Here is a 26236-nt window from a genome sequence, read left to right on the forward strand (position 1 = left end):
ACAACCTACCCCAGGAGGTCCTCCAGCCTTCTTTTTCAGCCCCGACAACCACTTACCTAGGTCCAAAATGCCCATGGGTCAAAGGTCTAGGTATGGCGTCATCGTAGTCGGTGGCAGTTGCGACCCATGGAGGAAAGCCCTCCTCCCTACAAGCCCATGACGGTACCTTAGATATTCTGGCAAGTGGAGCTTGTCAGTCTTGGTGACAACCAGGGCCACGTCCCTGCAGAACCCCCTCTGGCAGGCTTTGATGCTCTCGTTGAGAAGGTCTTCGTGGGCTCTCCCTCCAGACACTCTTTCAATGTCACTGATGACCCAGATCACCGAGCATTTATCAATGGTCTGTGAAACATGACCACAGCATGTTTAAGAGTATAAGAATGGCTCAGTTTCACAGAACATGCCTCCTTCACGTGTCATGTGCCCTCCATGCTTGCCCTACCCCCCTCCAGCCCCACCTCTCACCGCTCCTCACTGCGCTCTCCACGCACTGGCTTTATGAGCTTCTTGGGCTTTCTTAGATGTAAATTGCCCGTCTATCTCTAGGCACCTTTGCACTTGCCATGACCTTTGCTTGACCTCCACTTGCCCTTCGAGGCTATGAAGGGCCACTCGGGCACAGGGTAACCACCCCCTCCCCTGCACCCTACAGCACCTGGATTTACCTGCCATAGTACTTTTCAGATAGAGTGATGGTACAGAGTCGCCACTCTGCCCCCCTCCCACATGGATAGTGAGGTACCTGATGGGAAGGGGCTGCTCCCTTCAGCTTGGAATCCACATCACCTCGAGCATGGTTCTTGGCCCATACGAGAGGCTTCATAGATGTTTGCGACATTAGTCATTGATAGAATTCAAGAAATCAGACCTCCAGTCTCAGATCCATCACTGGCTTGACTTACCTCAGCTGTTCTCTAGGGGAAATTGTTTTTCCAGAACTAGTCATGCATCTAACCCCAGGGCATCATTTTGAGGTCTGATTACCCCTGAATATTCAGCACACTGCCACCCGATGGCAGCAGGGAGCCAGAAACCATGTGCTTCAAGTTGCAAAGGCCAAGGAATATGAAATTAACAACATTTAAAGCATATGTTAATGCTTTACCAAATATGCTACTTTCAGGAGACAAGAAATCGTATGTTGCCTTGTGACATTTCTCTTACTTTATTGTTTCACTTGCCTAGTATCTCTATATAAATGAAAAGCTGGTCCAGCTTCAGGATTGAGTCTATTTAGGACTCCTCAGAATGGCACTTTGCACAGAAAGGAATAAGTGTGTGAGTTGCTAATTCATTCATTCTCTGCTTTATACTTCTTATCTATTGACCCCAGAGGACATTTGGCAATGTCTGGAGATATGTTGAACTGTTTTGACTTGGGGGACACTAGTGGGTGAGGCTCTGAAGGCTACTGAATATCCTACAAAGCCCAAGTCTGGCCCCTACAACCAAGAATTCTCTGCCCCCTACCCGCCAGTGCCAAAAGCACTGAGACTGAGAAAGCTTGACCTAGAGCAGGGGGGTTTCAAACTTGTTTTTAGCAATAGAGCCTTTTTCAAATGAAATCTTTGGAAGGATTCCAATTGCCAAACTGGATTTTTAAAACTAGAACTGCTTTTGGAGTTTCCATCGTGGCTCAGTGGAAATGAATCTGACTAGTATCCATGAGGATGCAGGTTTGATCCCTGGCCTCACTCAGTGAGTTAAGGATCCGGTGTTGCCATGAGCTGTGATGTAGGTTGCAGACGTGGCTCGGTTCTGGCATTGCTGCAGCTGTGGTTGCGGCCGGCAGCTAAAGCTCTGATTCGACCCCTAGCCTGGAAACCTCCATATGCTGAGGGTGCTGCCCTAAAAATACAAAAAAAAAAAAAAAAAAAAGAACTGCTTTTGTTGAATATGGCGGGGGTGGGGAAGGGTTTGGACTCCTCACCTGCTCCATCACCACCCCTTGCCCAGGAATCTCTAGTGTCAAACCAACTTCTTTGTTTTACCGGGAAGGCGCATAATAGGTCCCAAGAGGCAAAGAACCAGCTTAAAGCCACACAACTCCAGGTCTGAACCTCCTCTCTACATGGATAGACTTAAATCTGGCAGGAAAATAAAACAAATTCCTCCTTCCCACTTGGCAAATCCTGACCAATTTAGGGAAACCTCAAGCTAGTCCATCAGGTTGTAGAAGATACAGGCTGCTCCTGCTCCTTGAGGGCAGGGCCTCTTTCACCTTTATGTTCCCCTGGTCCTGGTAAGCTACAGGTGCTTAATAAATGTTTATTAATAAGAGAAGATTGCAATCATAAAGGTTGCAGTGGTTAAATTTCAGGCCCTACACAAAGCTCCTGATTTCCTGGATTAGGTCAAGTTGGAGTGACAGAGAACAGCAAATAAAGCCAACCAGTAAGACAAGAGCCACTGGACTTGGGAGGGGGTGGGACGTCCCCCTCCCCACCCCCCACTACCCCCACCCTTCTCCCTCCTACAATGAGATAGATAGGCCTGAAGAGGTCTGGTGACTCCTAAGTGGCAGCACAGGGGATGTCTGAGTTCATAGGGGTTTTGGATGTGCCGCTGGCAGCTGGAGAAACAGGCAAAGGCTCTTCCTCCTCCACCCACCCCTCCGGAGAGGGGAGTCTTGAGTGACTTTTTGTGAGGGACTATCTCAAAACCACAAGAATGCAGGGCAGTGGAGGCCAAGCACAGCAGGCTGGGAACTGTCACCGCCTGATGTTCTGAGCCAGATCTGCTGGCTCCTCTGTTTGCAGTGCCTTTGATATGCTGCCCAGTGTATGTGAACTGGCAGCAGCCATGGCTCCATCCTGTGAGAGAGGCCGGCCACCTTCCTGGGCTGTGGCTCTCCAGACCTGGCCTGGAACTATCAGAGGTTGGCAATTCTGATCCAATGGCTGAGACCCCCCAGAAACAAAGGCTCTCCTGCCAGGCCTGAGCAGACCACCGGGGGAAAGATGCTGGGACTGCCTCCATCTTAAAGAACTGTTAGGGGCCAGCCTGGGGGTGAAAAGGAGAGCCTCGTGGGGAAGGCAGGAGCCTGCTCTCCAGTTCAAATTCTGCCACTTAGAAGCTGTGTGGTCTTGAGCAAGTGACTTCCTGTCTCTGAGCCTACATTTGCTCATCTGTAAAACCAGTGCATAGGCTGATTATCTATAAGCTGTCATTCTGATCTTTGTTGGAAACCACAGTCACAAAGCTCACCCAGCCTGCAAGTCATTCATTTGGTGCAAATCAGCTGAACTTAAAATCTGCATATAACAGAGAAGCAATGGTCCTGCGATGAATTTTTTGCAACTGCTGCGCTGACCATGACTCATAGACACTGGCCCTCCCTCCCAGTCCCTTCCAGCTCTGGTCCTGTGCTCCATATTTCCTCCTGCCTGCACTCCTGACTCCTTTGGCCTAAGATGCCCTTTCTTTCTCTCTCAAGCATCCCTGTCCTTTGAGCATCTCCAGGAAGTATGGTCTCAAAGCCCATCTTTTCCAGGCTTGGCTTCTGTGCGTCTCTCCACTACATCCCCCACTTCCCTAGCCCCTGTTCCCTTAGCCATCTAGGGAAGACTCGGCTAATGCTGCTCTCTGGCCTGGGATGGTGCTCAGGGGACCCACTTCCACCTGGTAGAGGCTGGGCTTACTGTCCTCTCTGAAGCCTTGCCCACCTCCAAAGTCATTGCCCTGCACTCTCATTTTTAAGTAATAGGGTTTGGTAATTAGTATGTTTCCTCCCTCCTGGACACTGAGTCTTCCAAGGGCAAGGACTTCACCTCCATTCATCAGGAACCTATTGCAAAATTGAATAGAAGCTCAGTAGGTGTTTGTCAAGGGAACGAGCTTTCTAGTTGGAGGTAATTTCTACTTTTGGGGCTCATAGTTCCTTGTCCTTCTCCTACTCACTTTCTGCCACATATTTAGTCCTCTGCATGTTTTATCTCTCCTGTTAGACTCTAAGTCCCTTGAGGGAAGACTTTACTTCTCAACATTGTTTCATCTTGCTTTTGGCTTTTTAGATGTAAAGGTAACACAAGGTCACACAAAATAGACAAACAATACAGAAATGTATCAGTAAAGAGTGGTAGGACTGTTAACAACTGTTAACAGTTGGGTGTGTATCCTTCCAGAAGGCAGGATCTGGCTTTTGCTGTGCTTTGACAAGCATCAGATACACACACACACACACACACACACACACACACACACACACGCTTCTTAACATAAAAGGTCATGTTCTATATCTTTGCATTCACTTTTCATTTTGTGATGTTTATCATAGTAGGGGTTGACAGCAGAGAGGCCTCAAGCCTTCTTGCCTGGGTTATTAGCTATAAAATTGGCTCAGCTGTGATTATTATTATTAGCTACAATCTTTGCATTCTCAGTGCTTAGTACATTGTCTTTCATAGTGTGTGTGTTTGAGGAATGGAAAACAAACTAACAAAGAGACAAAGTCTTAAAAATCCTCCAGTCTCCTATCACTAGGTTCAGGTCAAACTACCCTCATACTTAACTCCCTGGCTGCAGAGACATCTAGGGGTCCTGATCAGCTCATGCTCCATTTGCTGGGAATTGAATCCCTACCTACTTTCATCTCAACCACCGCCTTCAGCTACAGCTGATTGCACTAGGGATGGACACTTAATCCAGGGAGAGCTGATCCATTAGCTGGGCAGTAACTGATCAGATTTTCTTCCTGAGGAATTTGAGCTCAAGACATCAAGACTATCACTGGACAGTCATAGGCACATGAACTGCAATGTTATTTAGAGACAGGGCTCAGGTGGTCTGGTTCCACCGCATGGGTTCTAATGGCTAGAAGACAAAGCCAAGAGAGAAGCGGACTCTGCAGAGAGACCCACAAGGGGAAACAGGGTCACAAGAGACCAGGCATAGGATGAGTGAGAAAATAGCTGCTTCTGTCCTGACAGGTGGCCCTGATAGGGTCTGAGATTCTTTGATATCCTTTAGATTAACCCCTCTTAACTTGGGATTGCTTTAGTGAGTTTCTATTCCTTATAGCCAAGCAAGGGAACAGCCTCCTGGTTCTTTGATGTACAGTTGTTCGCCTCTCTGCTTTGTACCCAAATCTTGGGCTCCATTCCCAGCTCGGGGCTTGTCTCCTTGGCTCACTCTTGGGTCACTCCAAGGCTGGCCCTTCTCATATGCCACATACTCTTGTTCCAGTGACCAGGCCCACCCCATGATTCCTCCCTCCCAAGTTTCTCTGGCTACCCCTATCCTGCCACTGGCCGGAGGTTTCAAATGTGGAAGAATTTAACTCCAGTGAGCTCCTAAAATCCCTGAAGCTGAAAGATGGGCATTCTTTCCTGCTTTCAAAAGGGTGCTGGAGATGAGGGGAAAGGGCCTAAGCCATAAGAAACAGACTCACCTTTCTCCACATCTCGTCCCTCTTGCTGTTAAAGTCTCCTGTGCCTGGGATGTCCACCAGCACCACTCCTTCTGGAATCAGCTCTGACTTGGGAAGGGTCACTTCCACAAGTTTGATCAAGGGCCAGATTTGTGTCTCATCTGGTCCTCCAGCCCAGCCCCTCCTCTGAGTTCGGATGTAGGGATCCAGCTTGACAGACAGCTCTTCTGCCTAAAAGAAGAAGGCTAAGGTCATACACCAGACATTCTCCCAGTGCTTCTACCCTGCATGGGCTGTGATTCAGGTTCATCGAAGGTACACCGAGTCACATAAAAAGCAACACTGGGCAACAGGCACCAGGAGGGCTGTGACCTAGCCTGGAAAGGTCTAGACTCAGAACCAGAAAGGACACTGGAGAGGAGGAAGTTCAAGCTCCTTAACTGGCAGATGGAGAAATCAAAGTCAGGTAGGAGGGGCTTCAGGAGAGTCATAGCTTCACAGGATAAAGATTTTCTCTTCTAAATTCCATTTCAGTTCTAAAATTAATGTAAGCCATATGCAATAGTCTAAATTTTAGAGAGCGAGGACCCTTCCCACACGGCTAACAGGAACACTTTAGACACCAGAAAGCCCCAACTGCGGGAAATCGATAGGGAGATGGTGACCATATTTTCCGAGTTAAAAATTGGTCTGAAGTTTATCTTTAAAAAGGTTTTTAAAATGTATCTTCCAAGTTACCAAAAACATCTTGACATGTAGGCATTTCTAGGATTTTTTGATGGTGCTGGGTGAGATGGAGAATCATTCTCAGCCTACTGGTTTTCCCTACACGTATCTTGGGACAAGGACACAGTCATGCCATTAGCCAGGTCTCTCCTGGGATATTTCAGGGGACAGAAGATTTGGGATAGATGGTCATCCTTGTTAATAAATATCTAGGAGTTCCTGTCGTAGTGCAGCAGAAATGAATCCAACTAGGAACCATGACGTTGTGGGTTCGATCCCTGGCCTCGCTCAGTGGGTTAAGGATCTGGAGTTGCCGTGAGCTGTGGTGTAGGTCGCAGACACGGCTCAGATCCCACGTTGCTGTGTCTGTGGCATAGGTCAGAGGCTACAACTCCAATTTGACCCCTAGCCTGGGAACCTCCATATGCCATGGGTGCAGCCCTAAAAAGTCAAAAAGACAAAATTTAAAAAAAAAATCTAGAGAATGGTCCTGAAAGAAAGACAAAGTACATTCTTAGAAGAGTTGAGATTAAATCATGAGATTTGTTGCAATCTGGGTAGGGAGGAATGGATTTCATCAGTTCTAATCAAATAAAAGAAGTTTTGAGAGAGGGGTTGATACAAGACATTTTGACTGAAAAATAAAGGATATACGATGAGGGCAACATGGAAGAAAAAGCATGGGCTTTCTCTAAGAAAAGGGCTCAACTCAGTAGGCTGATCAAGACAAGGCACTGGGAGGTGAACTCAGATTCCCTTGTCTGAGTCCAGCACTCTTGATCCAACTCTGAATTGGTGCCCTCACTCATGGAGACAGGAATTCTGTTCCCTTTGTTTCAATGGGTAAATGTGTAACACTGGGAAGGAATATTTCCAAATAGAGAGAAGTGAAGAAATGAATATGATATGGACATCTTCTGTGTAAGCTGTGTGTATTCAGATAAAGTAACCAGTTTTGTAATCATCGGGTTTCTTCAAACATGCTTTGTCTATGATTTAGATATTAGGAACATAATTTGTTTTAATTATAATATCCATATGTGGAGTCTAAGAAAAGGGGGGGGGGATACAAATGAACTTATTTGCAGAACAGAGACAGGCTCACAGACTTTGAAAACAAACTTATGGTTACCAAAGGGACAGGTGGAGGAGAGGGATGGCCTGGGGGTTTGGGACTGGCATATGCACACTGAGGTATATGGAACAATTGGCCCATGGGGACCTGCTGTACAGCACAGAGAACTCTACCCAAAATTCTGTGATAATCTATGTGTGAAAAGAATCTGAAAGAGAATGGATGTGTGTACATATATAACTGAATCACTTTGTTGTACAGCAGAAATTATTACAACATTGTAAATCAACTATACTTCAGTAAAAATTTTTAAAAATGAAAAAAATTATAATATCCATTTAAATATAAGAAATAACTACTACATTTCTAATTTTCTAAGTTTATAAGAGCTAAGTGCCTGAAAAGGTTTAATTCATTTGACTTCTAAGTATGCCTGGTCAAATATTTCAAAATTTGGGGAAGAATTAAATATATTAAATTTGAACAATAAAATAAAAAGTGTGGAGTTCTTGTTGTGGCGCAGTGGAAATGAATCTGACTAGTAACCACGAGGTTGTGGGTTCAATCCCTGGCCTCACTCAGTGGGTTAAGGATCCAGTGTTGCTGTGAGCTGCAGTATCGGTTGCAGATGCAGCTCATAACTGGTGTTGCCATGGCTGTGGCATAGACTGCAGCTCCGATTTGACCCCTAGCCCAAGAACTTCCATATGCCATAGGTGGAGCCCTAAAAAGAAAAGAAAAGAAAAGAAAAGAAAAGAAAAGAGAAAAGAAAAGGAAAAAGAAAAAGAAAAATTCCCACTTGACAGCCATGAGTAATGAAAAATCACTTGGTCATGGTTACTTTTGATTTTGGTATCTACTTATGTCCAATAGAAACACTGTGCCTTGTGCAAATCCCCTACATAGATTTAATTGCTATCCTTGAGATTCATGATAAAATAAAGAAAAACCTTGTGATGCTACCTCTTCTGCCTTGAGGGTGATGACTCTGGAGGGGGGGATCTTTCCTATGGGCTTTGCCCTTAGTAACTCCTCGTAGCTCTTCCTTTCCGCCCCGTGTCCATAAAGCATTTGTAGCTTCCAAATGGCTTCTTCCAGCGCTTCATCCTTATTCCATGCATCCTCCTCTTCTCTGCCCAGCTCCTCAGTCCTGTTCAGGAGCTTCACTAGGTTCTTCAGCTCTTCCTTCCACTCCTGCCAAGGCAGAGTAGGGCCAAGCCCCCATGACACAAATACAGAAGACAAGGGGGCTTTCCATCGTGCCTGTGGAAGGCAGGGGCTGCCAACTCAGGAAATCTAAAGTCATTGAATCTATCTAGGGATCATCTGATCCAACCCCCTTGTCTATCAGGAAATAGGACCCCGAAGAGAGAAACATCTTGCCCAAAGTCTTGTAACGAGTTGAGATGGGACCCAGGCCAGAACCCTAGCTTGTTCTGTTGAAATGTCTCATTCTGTCCTATGTTCTTTTTCATGCAACAAAGACGGGAGCTATGTTTACAAGGAATATAATGTTAATCTGTGAGAGAGGGGGAGAAGGAAAGAAAGAAAGGGAAGGAGGAAAAAAGAGGAGGAGGAAAAAAGAGGGAGAGAGGAAAAAAACAGGGAGGGAGGGAAGGAGAGAAAGGGGGAGGGGAAAAGGTTAAGGAGGGAGGAGGGAAGGAAGGAGGCAGGGAGGGAAACCCTTACCTGGTCGGAGAGGAGGTGGATCTTGGCCTCATACAGCTCACAGCAGCCCGAGCGCACTTGAACAATACAAGACGTACATATACTTTCTCCAGACACTGGCAGAAACATGGCTTGCTGAATGATAGCATTGATCAGGGAGCTCTTCCCAGCCCCAGTGCTTCCAAACAATCCAATGTAGATGGGGTCCAACGGTGGCTTTTCAATCAAGGCAAGAAGCCTGTTTCTAGATCAGTTTTAAAATGCTCATTGTCAGGGGCATCAAAGCATCGTGAGGAAGAACATCAGAGCAGAATGCAAAGCAACTGAGTTCTAATCTGGGCAAGTCAACCCCTCTTTCTGAGTCTCTGCTCTCTCCTCCGCCAAAGGGGACTATTCACCTCGGTTTTGTCCTGAGGATCAAAAGAGATGCTGCAAAAATACTTGGTAATGATAAGTCTACATAAACTCGACAGTGTCTTTCTGGAGGTGCAGTAACCTTATTTGTGGTCCATGGATATTACACAGTCTTGAGCTTAGAAAGAGAGTTTGTGCAGAGGGTAAGTATTATTAGGAACAACAGGGAGCCTTCCTGGGCAGGAGATGTAGCCTGGACACCACTCCAGTCCTTCAGGTCAGCTTGGCACAGGCTGATGAGGGCACAAGCTCAGAGTCCCACAGCCTGAGCTGGATTCCAAGCCCTTTCACTTACCACGAGTGTGACTTGGACAAGGTCTTGGGCTTTCTATGCCTCAATGTCAGTAAAATGGGGATGATGATGATAATAATCGCTCTACTCTCAAGGGTATTGGGACAGTTAAATGAAATTTGGTGAATGTACAGAACTCAGAGGATCACCTAGCAACAGGGCCAACTCAATGAATGTCAATTATCGGTAATAAGAAGAATGACCTGTAGCTACAGAACTTTCTGGCCTTCTTTGCTAGGTTTCTAATGGAAAATTCCCTTTCCTTGTTGGAGAAAAGCATCTTCCACCAGCTGATATCAGACTCACATGAGGTACTTGATGCCATTAGGGATGCTGTCATCCAGGAACACAGACTGAAGAAGTTTCTGGTAAGTGTTGCTCAAAACCCTTCTGGTCCGTGACTCCAATTTTTCATCTGGAATCGAGAGAGATGTCTCAGCAGAGGTGGACCTGACAGGGATCAAGTAATAGGACTCCCTAGGAGGGGTCTGCTCAATACTGCAGAGAAGGAGGAAAAGCTAATTAAACAAGAGAGCAAGTTATCTGACACACTCAAGGGAACAGCTCGGGGAAGGTGATCATAGGTAACAAGAGCCTCCCCAGGAGCCAGCCTGCTCTGAAAGTCCATGTTACAGACGTCAGCATACACTTCTCCATGGGCTGGAGCCTTTCTAGATTCTTCTCTTCTGTGGTCATTTTTTTCTTTAAAAAAATGCAAGGACCCCATATCAAAAAAAAATCATATCATATCACATCATACCCATGAAAGCATCAAAACAACCATTTTCCCAGTTCTAATCGGGAAGAGATTATTTTTGCAACAAGCCTCCTTTCTAGCTTCCAAGAGTGAATTGTCCTACTCCTTGTTTCTGCAGAGACTAAGAGGCCTCTTTTTTGGGGGGGGGGGTTAATTCCACCCCCCTTCCCCAGCTGCACCCATGGCATGTGGAACTTCCCGGGCCAGGGATTGAACCTGCACCACAGCAGCAACCCCAGCAGTGACAATGCCCTATCCTTAACCTGCTGCACCCCAGGGGGACTTCCTTTCGGATCAAGATCATTTGGAGGTGTTCCAGCCTGCTTCCGAGTGTAACCTTCTCTTCCTTTGAGCGTTTTCTCACATTTGGAAAAGAACAGAGTCGCATTAAAGCAAGCAATACAGCACGCGTATCAGGACACTCACATTCCTTAAGGGCGCTTTGTTCCATCGTGGGAAATGCTCGGAAACGCTGGTCTCGATCTGACCGTCTTCTTTTTCTCATTGGTTCTTTAAATAAATCATCATCAACTGGAGATAAACAGAGGTTATATAAAATTATAGGTCTTAGGGGCAGAGCATACCTCTCAACAATACGGGTCTGAACTGTGCAGATCTGCTTCTATGTGGATTTGCTTTTTCCTTTTCTTTTTTTTTTTTTAGGGCCACACCTGCTGCATATGGAGCTTCCCAGGCTAGGGTTCAAATTGGAGTTGCAGCTGCCCACCGACACCACAACCACAGCATTGCCAGATCCAAGCCACACTGGCAACCTACACCACCGTTCATGGCACCATGGGATCCTTAACCCACTGAGTAAGTCCAGGGATCTTCATGGATAATAGTTGAGTTCTTAACCCACCGAGCCACAAGGGGGAACTCCCTACATGCAGCTTTTCAACTGCAAAGGGGAGGGGTCAGTGCTCTAACCCAGCATTGTTCAAGGGTCCCTGAATTTGCCTGACCTCCATTAACACACATCTCCAAAGAGGGTCCCGCCCACCAGCTCTGGATGCTGGTAGGCCCATTTCCAAATCAGCCTGTTAGGCCACCCCAATCTGGTTCCTTATTCCCAGAGTCCCAGGACTTTGCATCTGGTTCCAAAATGCAGCGTCCAATCTATCTGCCCAGAAGATAAGTGGAAATGATATGAAAAGTTCCTGTGTGGAAACCCTGAGAAGCCCAGATGGCTGGATAGTCTTCGCCAAAGGCCAATAGTGTGGAGAGAAGCCCAGGACCAGGCCCAAGGCGGGAGGAGAGAGGCCTTGGGGAGATCTTTGCAGACTGGGAAATGGACCGGAAGTGGGAGCAGAGGGAAGAGCAGGCCACGGTGACCAGTGCAAAGCCCTTCTCCCTGAGCCTCCATCTCTTCATGTGTGCAATGGGGGATGGATGACAAAGCCCTAAGGAATACAAGAGTTTGGGAGGATGCCCTCCCTGGGAGGTCCTTCTGTGATTGAATTGGGGGAGGGAAGGGTTTCTTCCCTTCCTCATTGAAAGATGTTAGTAGCTGCCTCCTTATAGGGGCAAGAAAAGAAATGGCCCAGAGGCAAATTTTTGTAGTTCTGCAGGGATTAATCCTCTTAGAGGCCCCCCTTGGTTACCAAGTAGAGGGCTGGTCCCATCCCTGATCCTCAGGAAAGGTGTAACCAACCTAGTGTGTTTGGAGGGGTTTTAAGAACCGCCCCCCTCCCCCACCTGCCCCCAGCAGTAGCCACCTGGTTAGAAAGGGGCACAGGTGGGTCTTGGGCGTTAAGGCTTTTGGAAATGGTCCTCACCCAGTGCCCCTGGGGTTGGCATGGGCCATGAGGTGACCTGGAAAAGTAGCTGATCCCTAGAGTCATAACAGGCTCAGCTCACAGATGGGCGTGGGGCCCCCAAACTGAGGATGACCTTGGGAGGTCACCTTCCCTCAAGAATCACAGGGAGTTTGGCTTGGGACCTGGATGGCAGTTCCCACAGAAGGCCCAGCCTCCACCCCTGGGCTCCCGGTAGCTCGGGCAGCCTCAGCTTCACGTGTCCTCCAGCACAAAGTCCTCGTGGTCTGGGACTAGCCCACACCCCACAGCGTGTCAAAGTGCAGGGTCAACTGTCTGCCCGAGCCTGGGTCTGCACCCTCTCATGCTCACGGATGGGGTGGGGTGGGGGGCAGAATCAGAAGACCTTGTCCTTCGGCCCTGCTGTCTAAACCTTCTAACTTTACAAGGGAGGCTCTGTTCAAACCATTCCTGCTGGCTCAGTTGGAGGACTGCCCTAGAACTAATCACCAAGTGGTCACTGGCCCACTGGCCAGAGCTGGAGAGCAATGGGCAGAGAAGGAAAAAACCATGCCACTCAGGCCCCCAGGCCAGCAGCTCGCTGGAGAACACCTTAGTCTGTGTTATAAAAAGTGTCTTGAGGAGTTCCCATTGTGGCTCAGTGGTTAACGAATCTGACTAGGAACCATGAGGTTGCAGGTTCGATCCCTGGCCTTGCTCAGCGGATTAAGGATCCGGCGTTGCCGTGAGCTGTGGTGTAGGTTGCAGATGTGGCTTGGATCCCGCGTTGCTGTGGCTGTGGTGTAGGCCAGCGGCTACAGCTCCGGTTCGACCCCTAGCCTGGGAAACTCCATATGCCGCAGGAGTGGCCCAAGAAATGGCAAAAAGACAAAAAGACAAAAAAAAAAAAAGGTGTCTTGAGATTCCAAGGTATTTCTACAAGTGCCTGTGGAAAGAAAGTAAAAGGATGCAGGGCCTTGATTATGACTTTATAACTCAGTTGCCCTTTTGTGTAAACAATGTTTGTGCAGTATCTTAGTCACTTGTATAAAAGTCTCAGAACAGCCTGTATATCCACCACCTCTATTGCAACTTTGTAAGGACTGGAAATTAATCCGATAAAAGTTTGGAAGCTTGGGTCTCAACTCAAGCGAGCCTTGAAAAATCAGTTAAAACAGCAAGGTTTTAAACTTTTTCTTCAATTTCTAAAATGAAAAACCATGTGGAAAGTTTCTCCAGTTTAAATCCCCATCTGGGATTTAAACTATTTAAGGGTAGTGGGGGGTTTTTTTAATTGAAATACAGTTGATTTACAATGTTCTGTTAGTTTCACATGTACAGCAAAGTGGTTCGGTCTAAAAATGTATATATACTTTTTAGATTCTTTTCCATTATAGGTTATTACAAGATATTTAGTATAGTACCCTGTGCTATACAGTAGGTCCTTGTTATCTATTTTATATATAGTAGTATGTGTATTTTTAATCCCAAACTCCTAATTTATCCCTCTCTGCCTTTTCTCCTTTGGTAACCATAAGTTTGTTTTCTATGTCTATGAGTGTATTTCTGCTTTCTAAGTAAGTTCATTTGTATCATTTGTTAAGATTCCACATATAAGTCATATCGTTTATTTGTCTTTGACTTACTTCACTTAGTATGATAATCTCTAGGCCCATCCATGTTGCTGCAAATGGCATTATTGCATTCTTTTTATGGCTGAGTAACATTTCCATCGTGTGTATATACCACTCGTTTTCAAGACGAAACATAGGGGGGTAGTGCTTTTATATCAAATTTTAACCAGAATGAATTGGTGTTAACTGGCCACATTTCTTATTCTTCCCTGTAATTGCTCAAGTACTCCCAAACTTTTTCCAGCATTTTACACTGACTTAGGAGAGGAAAGAGCAGAGACGTGTGGATGAAGTCTACCTTAGCCTTTGCTGCTGTTGCTCTTTGCTGCCACAAGGTGTCGCTTTTGACAAGTGATTCCAATACAGGCTCTGTTGATCTAGATCGTTGTGGGAGCCTGCCACACACCTAAGCAGAAAGCCCCAAGCCTTCTGGGCTAAGCTCAACCAAGAATCCCTAAAGTTGCAGTTCTTTCAGTTTGCAAGCCCAGCCATTCCTCAGATGCTAGCACCACCTCACTGACCCAGAAACACCGCTTCTCTTGCCCCTAAGGGAATGCATCCCCAGGAGTGAAGAAAAGTTTCTTTCCCCTTTGATGCTCAAAACACAAAGCATGTAATACCCACCCACTCCACCCTTCCCCCTGTTTTCTGCACACAGGGGCTACTTCCCTGCATCTTCTGAGGGAGAGTTCCCTCCTTGTCTCCAGGGGTCCTACACCAAGCCTTCTAGGAAAGGAAGGCCACCCTCACTGACTCCAGAGTGATTCACCCTACAACTCAGACTCTAAGGAAAGCACCTGAAATGATTCCAGGGGCTTACCTAGCCCATGTGGAGAGAGGCTACCCTCAGAAAATCCAAAATAGTTTCCTGGAACCTTCCTTTAAAGGATGGGGGAGCACAAGTTGAATTGCTGGTCAGAGCACTCACTATATTATGAATAGGCTATTTTTAGTTGTTATTGAAGTAATTATTATTATTTTTTTTGTCTTTTTGCCATTTCTTGGGCTGCTCCTGCGGCATATGGAGGTTCCCGGGCTAGGGGTGGAATCGGAGCTGTAGCTGCCAGCCTCCGCCAGAGCCACAGCAATGCAGGATCCGAGCTGCATCTTTGACCTACACCACAGCTCACGGCAACGCTGGAACCTTGACCCACTGAGCAAGGGGCAGGGATCGAACCCGCAACCTCATGGTTCCTAGTCAGATTCGTTTTCGCTGCACCACGACGGGAACTCCTAATATTCTTTTTCTGTTAAAACATGTCATGAGAAAGCAGCTTCTGAATAAAGAGCAAGGAACAAGGACCATAGTTAAATACAGTCTTGACCCATTTGACCTTGATCATATCATGGTAAGTAGTTCCTATTTGTTTCAGGGGATATTGTAGGGACCTTACCTGGACATGGCTCCTGACCCACACAATCTTCTGTTTCTGCCATTTCCTGTTATGCAACCACCTGTTTTTTTGTCCACTTGGAGAATCAGCCTGAAAAATACACACAAAGCAAAAGGGCAGAACTGGGGGAGGGGCAGACAGCAGAAATGGTAAATACGAAGAAAACCCCAAGATAACGTGAGATTTTGCTTTTGCTTTATCTCCCCAATTAGATTCCAAGCTTCTAAAGGGCAGTGGCCATTCTAAATTATTTCTGAATCCCTCACAACAGCTAATCCACTATATGTTGTTTTAAATGTAACGAAAAGCAGACACTCCTGCTGTGGCACAATGGGATCGGCAGTGACTTGGGAGCACTGGGATGCAGGTTCTATCCTCAGCCTGGCACAGTGGGTTAAGGATCTGGCATTGCTGCAGCTGCAGCTTAGATCACAGCTACAGCTCAGATCTTATCCCTGGCCTGGGAACTCTGTGTGCCGGGGGCGGGGCAAAAAGAAACAAAAAATGACAAAAAGCAGTGTTTGACCATTAGTTTTCAACCATAGTTGTATCCATCAACTTTAAACTGATATGACCTGAGATCTTTAATGTAACTCACTCTGAAAAGAGAATAAAGAGAATCAACTTCCAGAAGCCAGAACCTTGAAGGTGAAGCTGTATAGCTTTGCTGCTTTGGTGCCCCAATCACATGTGCCTTGAACCCCTGTGCCAGGGATCCTTAGTCCCAGCAGCTCTCAGCAAGTATCTAGGAGATGGATGGAAACCTCAATATTCCTAGGGTCCCCTGGAGTTGCTTTGGGGGCTACTGAGTGGGGAAGGAGAGATGCAATAATGAGTTTCTCTGGATCTTTCTTACCACCCCAGCCCCACTTCAGTCTGGAAGACATGCACCCTTGTTGGGGACTCCATGTGCAACTTTACCTCTTGGGGCACCTCTCTCAGAGGAGAGAGAAGGAGAGGCACGACCAGAAGAAGTGCCAGATCCAACCTGTCCCTAGTCTGGGACAGACAGAGCTTGGGGCCAGAGGAAGAACTGGATCCATGAAGGCTCAGAAGAGTGGGCACTGCACAGGCTGGCAGGGCTATACTGTCCTGGAGTTTCTTAGTCTCTACACACAGGGAGGGGAGGGGCTGAGGAGCACAAGTGTGGAGCTCCCAGAGTGACTGCCTCTCCACTTGGGATGTTGAATCACTCCGCTGCGTAGTTCAGAGTCACCAGCCCTCCTGACATATGCAAAAGCCCACCTGACATGTCAACCCCCATGAGACCTGCGGGCCGTTGGTCAGGGAGACTGTGCCAAATTTACATATCACCCACAAATGAAAATTACGATTCATCAAAGAGCCTCTGATGCTTAGTTTGGCTCATGGCTATCAACCAAACAAATGGTTTCTGGACTTAATGGGTGTAGATTGAATGTGGTGGGAACCCTGCTACATGCCAGATCCAGAGCCTTCCTTAGAGTTCCTCATTTGTCCCTTCCTTCTCTTGAAGCTCCCTCTTGGACACTCCAATCTCCTTCCAGTCCTCCCAGGCAGAGAATCCAAGAAGAAACATGCTTCTGTGTAGGGTCTCCTCCATACTTCTTCCTGGTGAACCCCTACTCTTTCTTCAAGATCATGTTTAAGCATTTCCTCTGCGAAACTCTGCTGATACCCAATCATTCCCCCCTGTGTCACCACTGCTCTGAGCACAGCTGTGTTACATTCCTTGCTATGGTTCCTTGATGTCTCCCTCCCCCCCTTACTGAACCATTCGAGCTATTCCAGGTCGCATTTGTCTCAATGTTGCATGTCAGTCACGAAGTGCAATGACTGACAATAATCCGGAATGAATGAATGAATGAACAAAATAATGGAGGGGAAGCTTTTGATAAGATTCTACCCTAATGGATGTTTAAAAACCAAATTCATTGTTGATATGATTACATGCTGGCTGAACGAGTAAAGCAAAGAGTAGGAACTCTAGAAAAGGACATACATGGAGTGGCATTAATGGTGAGAACTGCTCCATAGGAACTGGGGATGTTTAACTTAAGGGAGGGATGATATAGGCAAAGGCAGAAGACGAGGAGAGGACCTTGTAGTGGTCTTCAAATACATGACCTTAGAGCCGCATGTACAAGAGGGATGATGCATGTTTGCAGTGCGCCCAAGAGGGGAGAACCAGATGCAACAGGTGGAAAGTACAAGAAAGCACATTTTTGCTTAACATCCTCCCATTGTACGAGGTTGTCTGAAACGGAGTGAGCTCCCTTAGTGAGTCATGAATGTTCTGCTTCTAGCAGTGTCTGAATCTTCCCTGGTATAACCACCTAATCATGGCATTGGACTAGACGGATTTTAAGGCTTCTTCAAATCCCAAGATGCTGTTCTTGCTTGAAATGTCTACCAGTAAGGCTGGTGGTGGGAAGGCTCTGTGAAGTCACTAAAATTCATGAGAGACACAAGCCAATTCCTGGTTGGAAATGCTAAACCACATTAAAATCCAGACAGTTAGGAGAAAAATATGGTAACATTTGTCAACAATGGTGTGTGTGTGTGTGTGTGTGTGTGTGTGTTACCCATGCCTGATTGAATCAAATCTTAGGCATCCTCAAAACAGTTTCATTTTACTCCTTTTGTACAGGGTATCTATAATAGTTGTCCTATGCCATTTGACCATTGAAGACTGGGTGTTTATGGAGTTGATAGCTGTCTATTTATTATCTCTGATATACACCTAGAGTGAGGTTTCACATGAGGAGCTGCACTTAAGGAACTATGACCAAGTAAGCTCCTCCACACCTAGACCTGATTTCAAAGATGGAATTCAAGATTTTGAGCAGATGCTGCAGGAGTAGGAGACTTTGGAGAATTTAGGAGGAAGCGAGTGTGTGGTACATGCAGGCTAGATGTGAATCCCTGGGGGTGAGGAGACAGACTGCAGTAGGCAGTCTATCCCTGAACCATGGGTGATGCCCACCTCCATGTACCGATGTGCATTTGCAATCCCCTTCTCTTGCACATGGGTTGGACCTATTGACACATGTCAACAACTTTAGATACTGAAGTAGGAATGGCCCCTCGGAAAGAGACCTGCTGTTTTCTGAAGAGAGCAGCTTCATGACCCAAAGTCACATAGACTGTTAGGCATGATGTCACAGTGGGCATTGGAAACAAAACAAAATGCACCATCCTCCCAGTAGACAGATTCACTGCTGACCTTCAGGACAACTTGTTCTGCTAATCAAAGCCAGGCACAAAAAGAGAAGCCGGATGACGCCCCAAAGAACTAACAGATTGATAAGTGTTAGCACCATTCCAAGCCTGAGATTAAGGCCCTTCTGATAGGGAAGTGGATTTGGAGTAGAAGCAGATGTGTTCACTGAATTCTGGAATGTGGGCAGTGGTTTGGGCTTCCTTCAGGGTCACAGGACTTTATTGACTAAGTCAACAGTACACAGTGGACAGCGAGGGCTGTTTGCTTGCAACTCTCTCAGGTTGGATTGGGTTTAGCTGTATGCAGTGGAGATATGGAGCCATAAGCCTCCCACTGCAGCAGCATCAATGGAACCAGTAAACGGGTTATTTGTGACCCCTGGCTGAAATTTGGAGAAATTGGAAATTATTTAAGTTGTGGTTGTGGTGAACTGGGCTTCACTTATTCCTTTGGTCAATGTTCCAGGAATGGCATAAAGGGACCATTTAATTAACAAAGGCCCTGGGAAATGGAAAGGGATCATTTACCGAAAGGCTAAGGAGGCAGAATGAAAGAAATGAAATAGAGAGAAGCACTTACAAAGGAAAACCTATAAACAAGTATATCGGCTACTAGGGGGGTGTGGGATAGACCCTCAGTATACAGCCATTGAGCTGAACTAAATGATCTGGTGGGAAGAGCATTAAGCTGGAGATCAAGGGTGGAAGGTTCCAGTTCTGACTTTGCCAAAATCAAAGAAGCCGTAGGACCTGAGGGACATCGTTGTACCACTCTGGGCTGGAGCTTTCCCCTCTACAAATGAAAGACTGAACTAGACCTTAAGGTAAGAGGGTCTCTGATTTAGCTGGGAGCCCGAAGGATTCAAGTTCTTATTTTGAAATGTCATCTGCCATTGAAACCAAAACTTTGGTACCAGTGTTTAGGGCTCCTAAGTAATCAAAAGTAGCATAACTGAAATTACTGTAATTTAAGGTTCCTTTTGCCTTGAGGAGCAAAAGATCCAGAGCCCTTCCTCAAATGATATCAGGGTCCACTCTCCTCCAAAGAGAGCCAGAAACCATGGTATATTTTTGTGAAAATTTGTTTCTGTAGAGAAGCTGATGCAAACGTCCACATGTGTGGCTCCCATGAGAAAGGTGTTTACGTGTGGTTTATCTCACTTATATTTCAACTATGTGGTTAGCACTTAAGTTTTGCTTTTAGTGCTTATTTACATTCATGTGCATTGAACCCAAGAATAGCATCTTTTAAATGAGAGTCTCTGCATATTTAGCTAGATATGGGAAGGGTGCACAGAACCAGTTTCCTGTCAAATAACTGCAACTTTTGACAGTTTTTCTTGCTTCTCTCACTCTCCCTTTCTTCTGTTTGTATTTGCTTAGTGTTTTTTCGAGCAAAACATAACAGAGGTGACACAAATATAGGTCACTCCTACACGAGAGCAGCTTCACATAATGGAATTAAATAATGTTCTTGAGCCCCCTTCCTCTACAGATATGGACACGAAGGCCCAGAGAGGGGAAGGAACTTGTCCAAGGCCACAAGGTGATTCCAAATTCAGTGTTCTCTTCATTTTACCAAGGAACCTCTAACAGGTCCTAGGTAATGAAAGTCTCCGGAGCTTAGTAAGAGTAGGAGAAGGGGGGAACAGCGCCCACTAGTGAGGAATCTCTGTAGTGCAGGAGGAAGGCGTTTGAGGAGTGAAGGTTGTCGGGGAGGGAGAGCGGTAACTTGATAACATACTTAGGCACTCAAAACTGAAGCGGTTGCCTGAAAATTCTTCAACGCGCTCAGAAGTAAAACAAGCCAGACTCTGTGTGTGTGTGTGCGCGCGCGCGCGCGGTGCGGGGCAGGGGGAGGCTGAGTACTGCATTTCATGGCCTTCGGTCTGTGTCTGAAGTAGCATTGAATGTGTTTATTAAGAATTACAAGTGTCCAGATCTTTTCTTCTCCTTTAATCAGAAGCTCATCCCACCTTCCTTGCCTCACATCATGAATCCCTCCTAACATTTTCCTTGGTTTCCTTCCATTTCCGTCCCCCAACCCAGGATAGCAGTAATAGGAAAAAATGTAAATGCTGAAGTTAGCAAAGTCATTGACATTGGTTTATTTCTTACTTTGAATAAATGTGGGACGTGCTCAGTACTTGGCAAGGAATAAATATTTGTTGAATGGATGAAGGATATCTTTTCAATACATCTTAGAAGTTAAGATTAATAATGGTAGGAGTTAATATTCATTCAACAAATATTTGTTGAGTTTCCACTACGTGCCAGACAGGTACTGTTCTAGGTGCTGGGGACAGACATATCTGGGGACAAAACGGACAAGGTGTCAACACACTCAGGCTTACATTCCAGACTATGAATGGTACCTTGGAAATGACTCAGGATTTGAGGAAGGATTTGGAATTTTTTTATAGCAATTTGACAACCCACTGCATATATGCCTGTGATCAGTGAACTCATATCACTGAGCAGGTTTAGACTAGTTTTGATGAAGTTCACCTTGGGGAGTAAGTTTGTGTGGCATGAGATGCTTATGTACAGTGGGCTCACAATGCAACATTTGATATTTTAATGTTTTAGGTTGTGATGTATAACTCAAAAGGATATGTAATCAGAGAAAACATTTTTTTTTCTTTTTAGGGCCCCACCTGAGGCATGTGGAAGTTCTCAGGCTAAGGGTCAAATCGGAGCTGCAGCTGCTGGCCTGCACCACAGCCACAGCAGCTCAGGATCCAAGCCACATCTGACACTTACACCACAGCTTACTGCAACCCGATCCTTCAACCCACCGAGAGAGGCCAGAGCTGGAACCCACATCCTCGTGGATATTAGTTGGGTTTGTTACCACTGAGCCACAAGAAGAACTCCTGTTATTTGCTTTTTTTATGCCTTGTTATTTCTACATCATTTTCTGTTTTAATTAAGCCTGGTTTTAAACTTATAGTTCAATAGTACTTGATAAAAATAAGGAAGTGACATTAAAAAAAAAAAAAAAGGAAAGAAATGAATCAGGATTTGAGGTCAGAAATGCCTGGATTTTTGGAACCTACTCTGGTGCTTCAGTGTAACACTGAGAAAATCACCTAACTTCTCTGAGCCTCAGTTTATCCACATGTAAAATGAGAATAGAAAAATACATCTGGAGCTCATCATGGGGACTAAATGTGATATTACATGCAGAGTTGGGCTACAGACATTTATGGATCTGTACAAATGCTGTTGACTTTCAGATATTTGGTGAAGTTAAACAAGAAATCAGTACTTGCATTTACCCAGGCCAAGTATTTCTTTTAGAGGGAACAGATGCCACCTTAACTGATAAACCAACTCCCATTCTTGTCCCCATTGGCTAGTCGCCTTGAGGGTTCTCTATGTCCTCGACAGTTCTACCCTACCCGCAGGGAGGTAACGGAGGAATCAAATAAGGACAAGAAGGAGACTTAATAAAATCAAGGGTGTTGATGATGGTTTGGATTAATCTCTTTCCTTGTTTAAGTTTTAAGTGTCTTTGGTGTTGGCAAAATTGCCTAACCACTTTATTGGCCATTGCACGGCTCTTCCAAACTAGGTACATTCCAAAGAAACAATTTAAACACATTAGCTTAGAAGCAAAAATGAAACAAGGGCCTTCAAATCCCCAAAGGAAAAGAGTTAAGTTTCAGTATTAACACATCAGCTAATGTGTGCAAACTAGACGATCAGCCACCAGAGGTAGATACAGTAGAGAAGGCTCTGGGATGATAGGATTTTTTTCCTTCCTTCTCCCCCAGGTGAACAGGTAAGTAAAATAAGCAGTTCTTTTCATAACATACTTTGTCACATGCGAAGGAAATGAACTTGTATCCTCTCATATTGCTCCCCTAAGCTTGCCAAAGTTAATGAGGCACAAGATGACATCAATACTGCCCCCAATTCTGCCTGGAATACATGTTTTCCTTGGGGAGGAATGCTTAGCAACTTGCCTAAGATCACGCTGTTAAGTAAAATTCAAAGTAAAGTCCTATTTTCCATATTTCTGGTTCATTAACTTTTACGGAAACTTAAAATTCCCTTAAATAGGCAAGAAAGTAAAATCCACTTTCCCTCAAGAAATAATTAACTTTAGGAAAATTAAGAGAAGGAGCAGAAACAAATCTCTTACATTGAAACATTCCAAGTGGTCTCTGTACTTGCTCCACCCTTAAGGAAAGAGAGCATAACTCCTTGATCCTTAAGTGTGGGCTTTCCAGAGTGACTTCCTTCCAAAGAAGACAGGAAAGCATAACTTTACAGTAGAAAGACTTGACAAACACTCCCTCGGCCAGATGATCAAGGTCAGCAACAGTTCATAGATCATCTTGTTAATATACACCCTGGATAAGACGGGATGAAAATGACACTTCAACTCTGTCATCTCTCCCTAAGCCCAGATCTCCAGTCTAATCATGAGAAAGACAAGCAAATCCCAACAGAGGTGAATCCTACAGAATATCTAACCAGGACTCCTCAAAACCTGTCAGGGTCATCAAAAACAAGGTCACAGCCAAGAGGAACCTAGAGAGACATGACAACTAAATGTAGTACGGTGTCCTGGAGAGGATCCTAAAACAGAAGAAGGACATTCAATAACAACTAAGAAAATCTGAATAAAAGATAGCCTCTAGTTAATAATAATATTATAAATGTTGCTTCATTAATTATAATAAAGGTATCACACCAATGTAAGCTAAGAGAGGAAAGTGATTGTGGGTTATACAGGAACTCTGTACTATCTTCTTCATTTTGCCATAAATCTAATGCTATTTTTTAAATCAATCATAAGTTATAGCATAAATCGCATAAGAAAAACAACTTACCAGCGGTCACCTTTTCCACTTCAGCTCCAGGATTCCACAAAGAAGAAAGTGGCAGCTTCTCTACCTTGATCTAGAAAGGTGGAACCAAGCTGGGGTATAGAGCCTTTCGCAGCCCCAGCCACAAACGCATATTGACACAAGCGGAAGTGAAACTAATTTGCCATCCGAGGGCTATTTATGATGAACTCCTCCTTCAGAAATTGATTCGTGCTATTGGCTCCTTTCATTTAAATTTAAGTCGTATGTAAATTGGGGCTCTTATACTAATTCTCTGTGCTGTCCCTACAGATGAATTTTTTTTTTTTCCTTTCCAAATAGGTTAGCAGCATCCATCCTGCAGCATCTTTTCTTGGAGGATAAGAGTTATTCAGATGGAACTGCCTTCCATGAGCAGATAGGACAAGAGAGACAAAGTACTCACTCTTAGATACAGCACAACTGGGAGAGATGAATTATATGAGACGAAGATAAACTGATTCTTGATATAAAATCTTGAAATTCACCAAAACCCAAACAACATTGAATCCTGTGCTTATAGAAATGAGTGACACACAGTTTTAAATAACTCTTTCTGCAACGTTAGTTTTACATCCAGATTTTAAAAAACAAAACAGAAAAACAAGAATTTTTAAAATGCAGTCCAGGAGAAGAAATCAGAAGCTACCCCACATTGCTGTATCTCACAACAAACACTCACAACCCAAACACTCACAACAAGGAATGAGAGAAAAATTATGTTTTTTAACTTTCAGCTTCAGATAGTATTTGGCCTTCAAAGGCAGACTCGGCCAGTACTGAGATAACCCTCAGTGATGTTGGTATTTTGGAGGGGTTGTTTGTTTTTAGTTTTATGGCCACACCCCCAGCACATGGAAGTTCCTGAGCCAGGGACTGATCTGAGCTGCAGCTGCGGCAACACCAGATCCTTAACCCACTGTGCCAGGTCAGGGATCCAACATGTGCCTCCACAGTACCCTGGGCTGCTGCATTTGGATTCTTAACCCACTGTGCCATGGATGGAAACTTCTCTGTTGGTATGTTTTTAGTCCAAAGTGAGAATTCAGAAAGCCAAAATTTCAAAAAGAATGGAAGATAAATGTGTAGACTGTGGTCTTAAATTTGCTTTGAACTTTCAGCAAGATGGTGTGCCTCATCCGTAATAAAACCATAGAAATACCAAATTAAAAACAAAGAAATTCAATGTGAATACTGTCATTACTGTTGGATTTTCTATTTATCTCTGTGCAAAATCTGACGTTATGTTTATATTCATGTCAAATATGCTTAGCTCTCCCTCTACTGGCTGTTTCTCTGCTTCAGCAGTTAAATGTGTTCTTAATCAGAGGTACAGACTAAAGGACCTAATAACTGAGATGAATTTTGATCATTTTTAAAGCTGCCTGGGTACTTCATGTTGGTCCTTGACACCTGCTATTGGACATTTAAATGCTGGGTCTGTTAGAAGTTTGGACAAACCACCAGGCTGAATTTCCATTGAACTCACTGCAAACACTGAAGCATTGAACAGAATTTCCACAAAGCTCCACCATCACACCCAACCACCTCCAGGATCTGCATTACATGCACCGCTTCTAACCTGTTAATAGATGAACTATGCATGCGCCCATCAAAAGCTGGTCCCTTCTCTCTCTCCTGCACCAGGTCTCATCCCCTCTCTTCAGCTGCAAGATGAGATACCATCCTCTATTCACTCATCAGATTTTTGCTCTCCACTGGATTATTCCTGTCAGCACACAAACGTGCTGTTAGTGGAGTTCTCCTGTGGCACCGTAGTTAAGGATCCAGCGTTGTTACTGCAGTGGCTCTGTTGCTGCTGTGGTGAGGCTCAATCCCTGGCCCAGGAACTTCCACATGCTTGGGGCATGCCACCCCTCCAAAAAATGTGCTGTTATTTGTTTTCCATTTTAACAAATAAACACTCCCATGGACCCCAGTTTCCTTGCCAATTCTTGCCCCACTTCTCTGTACTTTTTTTTTCTTTTTGGGGGCTACACCTGTGGCATATGGAGGTTCCCAGACTAGGGGCTGAATGAAGCTGCAGCTGCCAGCCTCCACCACAGCCACAGCAACACCAGATCTGAGCAGCGACGGTGATCTACTGGTATTGCTAAAGGCAATACCAGATCTTTAACCCACTGAGAAGGCCAGGGATCGAACCCACATCCTCATGGATACTAGTCTGGTTGGTAACCTGCTGAGCCACAACAGGAACTCCTCTCTGCACTTTTTTATGACAAAACCCCTCAAGAGCTGAAACTCATTATTTGAAATCTCTCTCGTCTCAGTCATAAACCCACTCTGGTCAAGCCTTCACTTCACCATTCTATAAAACTGTTCTTGTCAAGTTCTCAGCAATCCTAGTTAATTTTCAATCCTCCTCTCCCTTTTTTTTATTGTTTTTTAATTTATTGATGTATATTTAATTTACAATGTTGTGTTAATTTCTGCTGTACAGAAAAGTGATTCAATTATACACATATATATTCTTTTTCATATTTTTCCATTATGGTTTATCATAGGATATTGAATATAGTTCCCTGTGCTATACAATAGGACCTTTTTTTTAATCCATCCTATATATACTAGTATGCATTTATTAGTCCCAAACTCCCAGTCCTTTCATCCCTCATCCTCCCTCCTCCTTGGCAACCACAAATATGTTCTCTGTGTCTGAGAGTCTGTTTCTGTTTCATAAATAAGTTCATTTGTATTGTATTTTAGTTTCCACATGTAAGTGATATCATATGGTATTTGTCTCTCTCATTATGACTTACTTCACTTCGTATGACAATCTCTAGGTCCACCCATGCTGCTGCAAATGGCATTATTTCATTCTCTTTATGGCTGAGTAATATTCCATTATATACATATACCACATCTTTATCCATTCCTCTGTTGATGGACACTTAGATTGTTTCCATGTCTTGGCTATTGTGAATAGTGCTGCTATGAACACAGGGGTGAGTGAATATTTTTGAATTATAGTTTTGTCTGCATATATGCCCAGGAGTGGGATTGCTGGATCATTTGACAACTCTACTTTTAGTTTTTTGAGGAACTTCCATACTGTTTTCCATAGTTGCTG

At 44.9% G+C, this 26236-nt stretch overlaps 1 protein-coding gene and 2 long non-coding RNA genes across 5 annotated transcripts in view; 2 read left to right on the plus strand and 1 right to left on the minus strand.

The window, feature by feature from the left end:
- LOC110256888 (uncharacterized) overlaps nucleotides 1–9911 on the plus strand; it is a 77722-nt gene extending 67811 nt beyond the window's left edge. Inside the window, exon 3 of the long non-coding RNA XR_014828432.1 lies at nucleotides 9782–9911. This is a non-coding gene — a long non-coding RNA (uncharacterized LOC110256888). The remainder of the gene's footprint in view (nucleotides 1–9781) is intronic.
- The window catches only part of NUGGC (nuclear GTPase, germinal center associated), a 44350-nt gene extending 29210 nt beyond the window's left edge, over nucleotides 1–15140 (minus strand). Inside the window, exons 1-7 of one of the 3 annotated variants that reach the window (XM_084997772.1) lie at nucleotides 15086–15140; nucleotides 10727–10831; nucleotides 9850–9958; nucleotides 8859–9075; nucleotides 8133–8363; nucleotides 5390–5599; nucleotides 167–342 (exon numbers count right to left, since the gene is read on the minus strand). In XM_084997772.1, the coding sequence (XP_084853898.1) occupies nucleotides 167–342; nucleotides 5390–5599; nucleotides 8133–8363; nucleotides 8859–9075; nucleotides 9850–9958; nucleotides 10727–10831; nucleotides 15086–15128 (1091 nt within the window). In that variant the 5' untranslated portion in view covers nucleotides 15129–15140. Of the gene's footprint in view, nucleotides 1–166; nucleotides 343–5389; nucleotides 5600–8132; nucleotides 8364–8858; nucleotides 9248–9849; nucleotides 9959–10726; nucleotides 10832–15085 lie in introns of all 3 variants that reach the window. The other 2 variants (XM_001928603.5, XM_084997773.1) reach the window with 2 other exon arrangements.
- Nucleotides 15141–18269: 3129 nt separating this feature from the next.
- Nucleotides 18270–25084, plus strand: LOC146396472 (uncharacterized). The gene is made up of 2 exons (XR_014828433.1): nucleotides 18270–19110; nucleotides 23449–25084. It is a non-coding gene; the product is annotated as an uncharacterized LOC146396472 (long non-coding RNA).
- The last annotated feature ends 1152 nt before the right edge of the window (nucleotides 25085–26236 follow it).

Source organism: Sus scrofa, chromosome 14 (genome assembly GCF_054392235.1).
Source record: "Sus scrofa isolate SSC_HxYL_T2T_F1_AM1 chromosome 14, Sscrofa_HxYL_maternal_Yorkshire_Landrace_v2.0, whole genome shotgun sequence".
NCBI lineage: Eukaryota > Metazoa > Chordata > Mammalia > Artiodactyla > Suidae > Sus > Sus scrofa.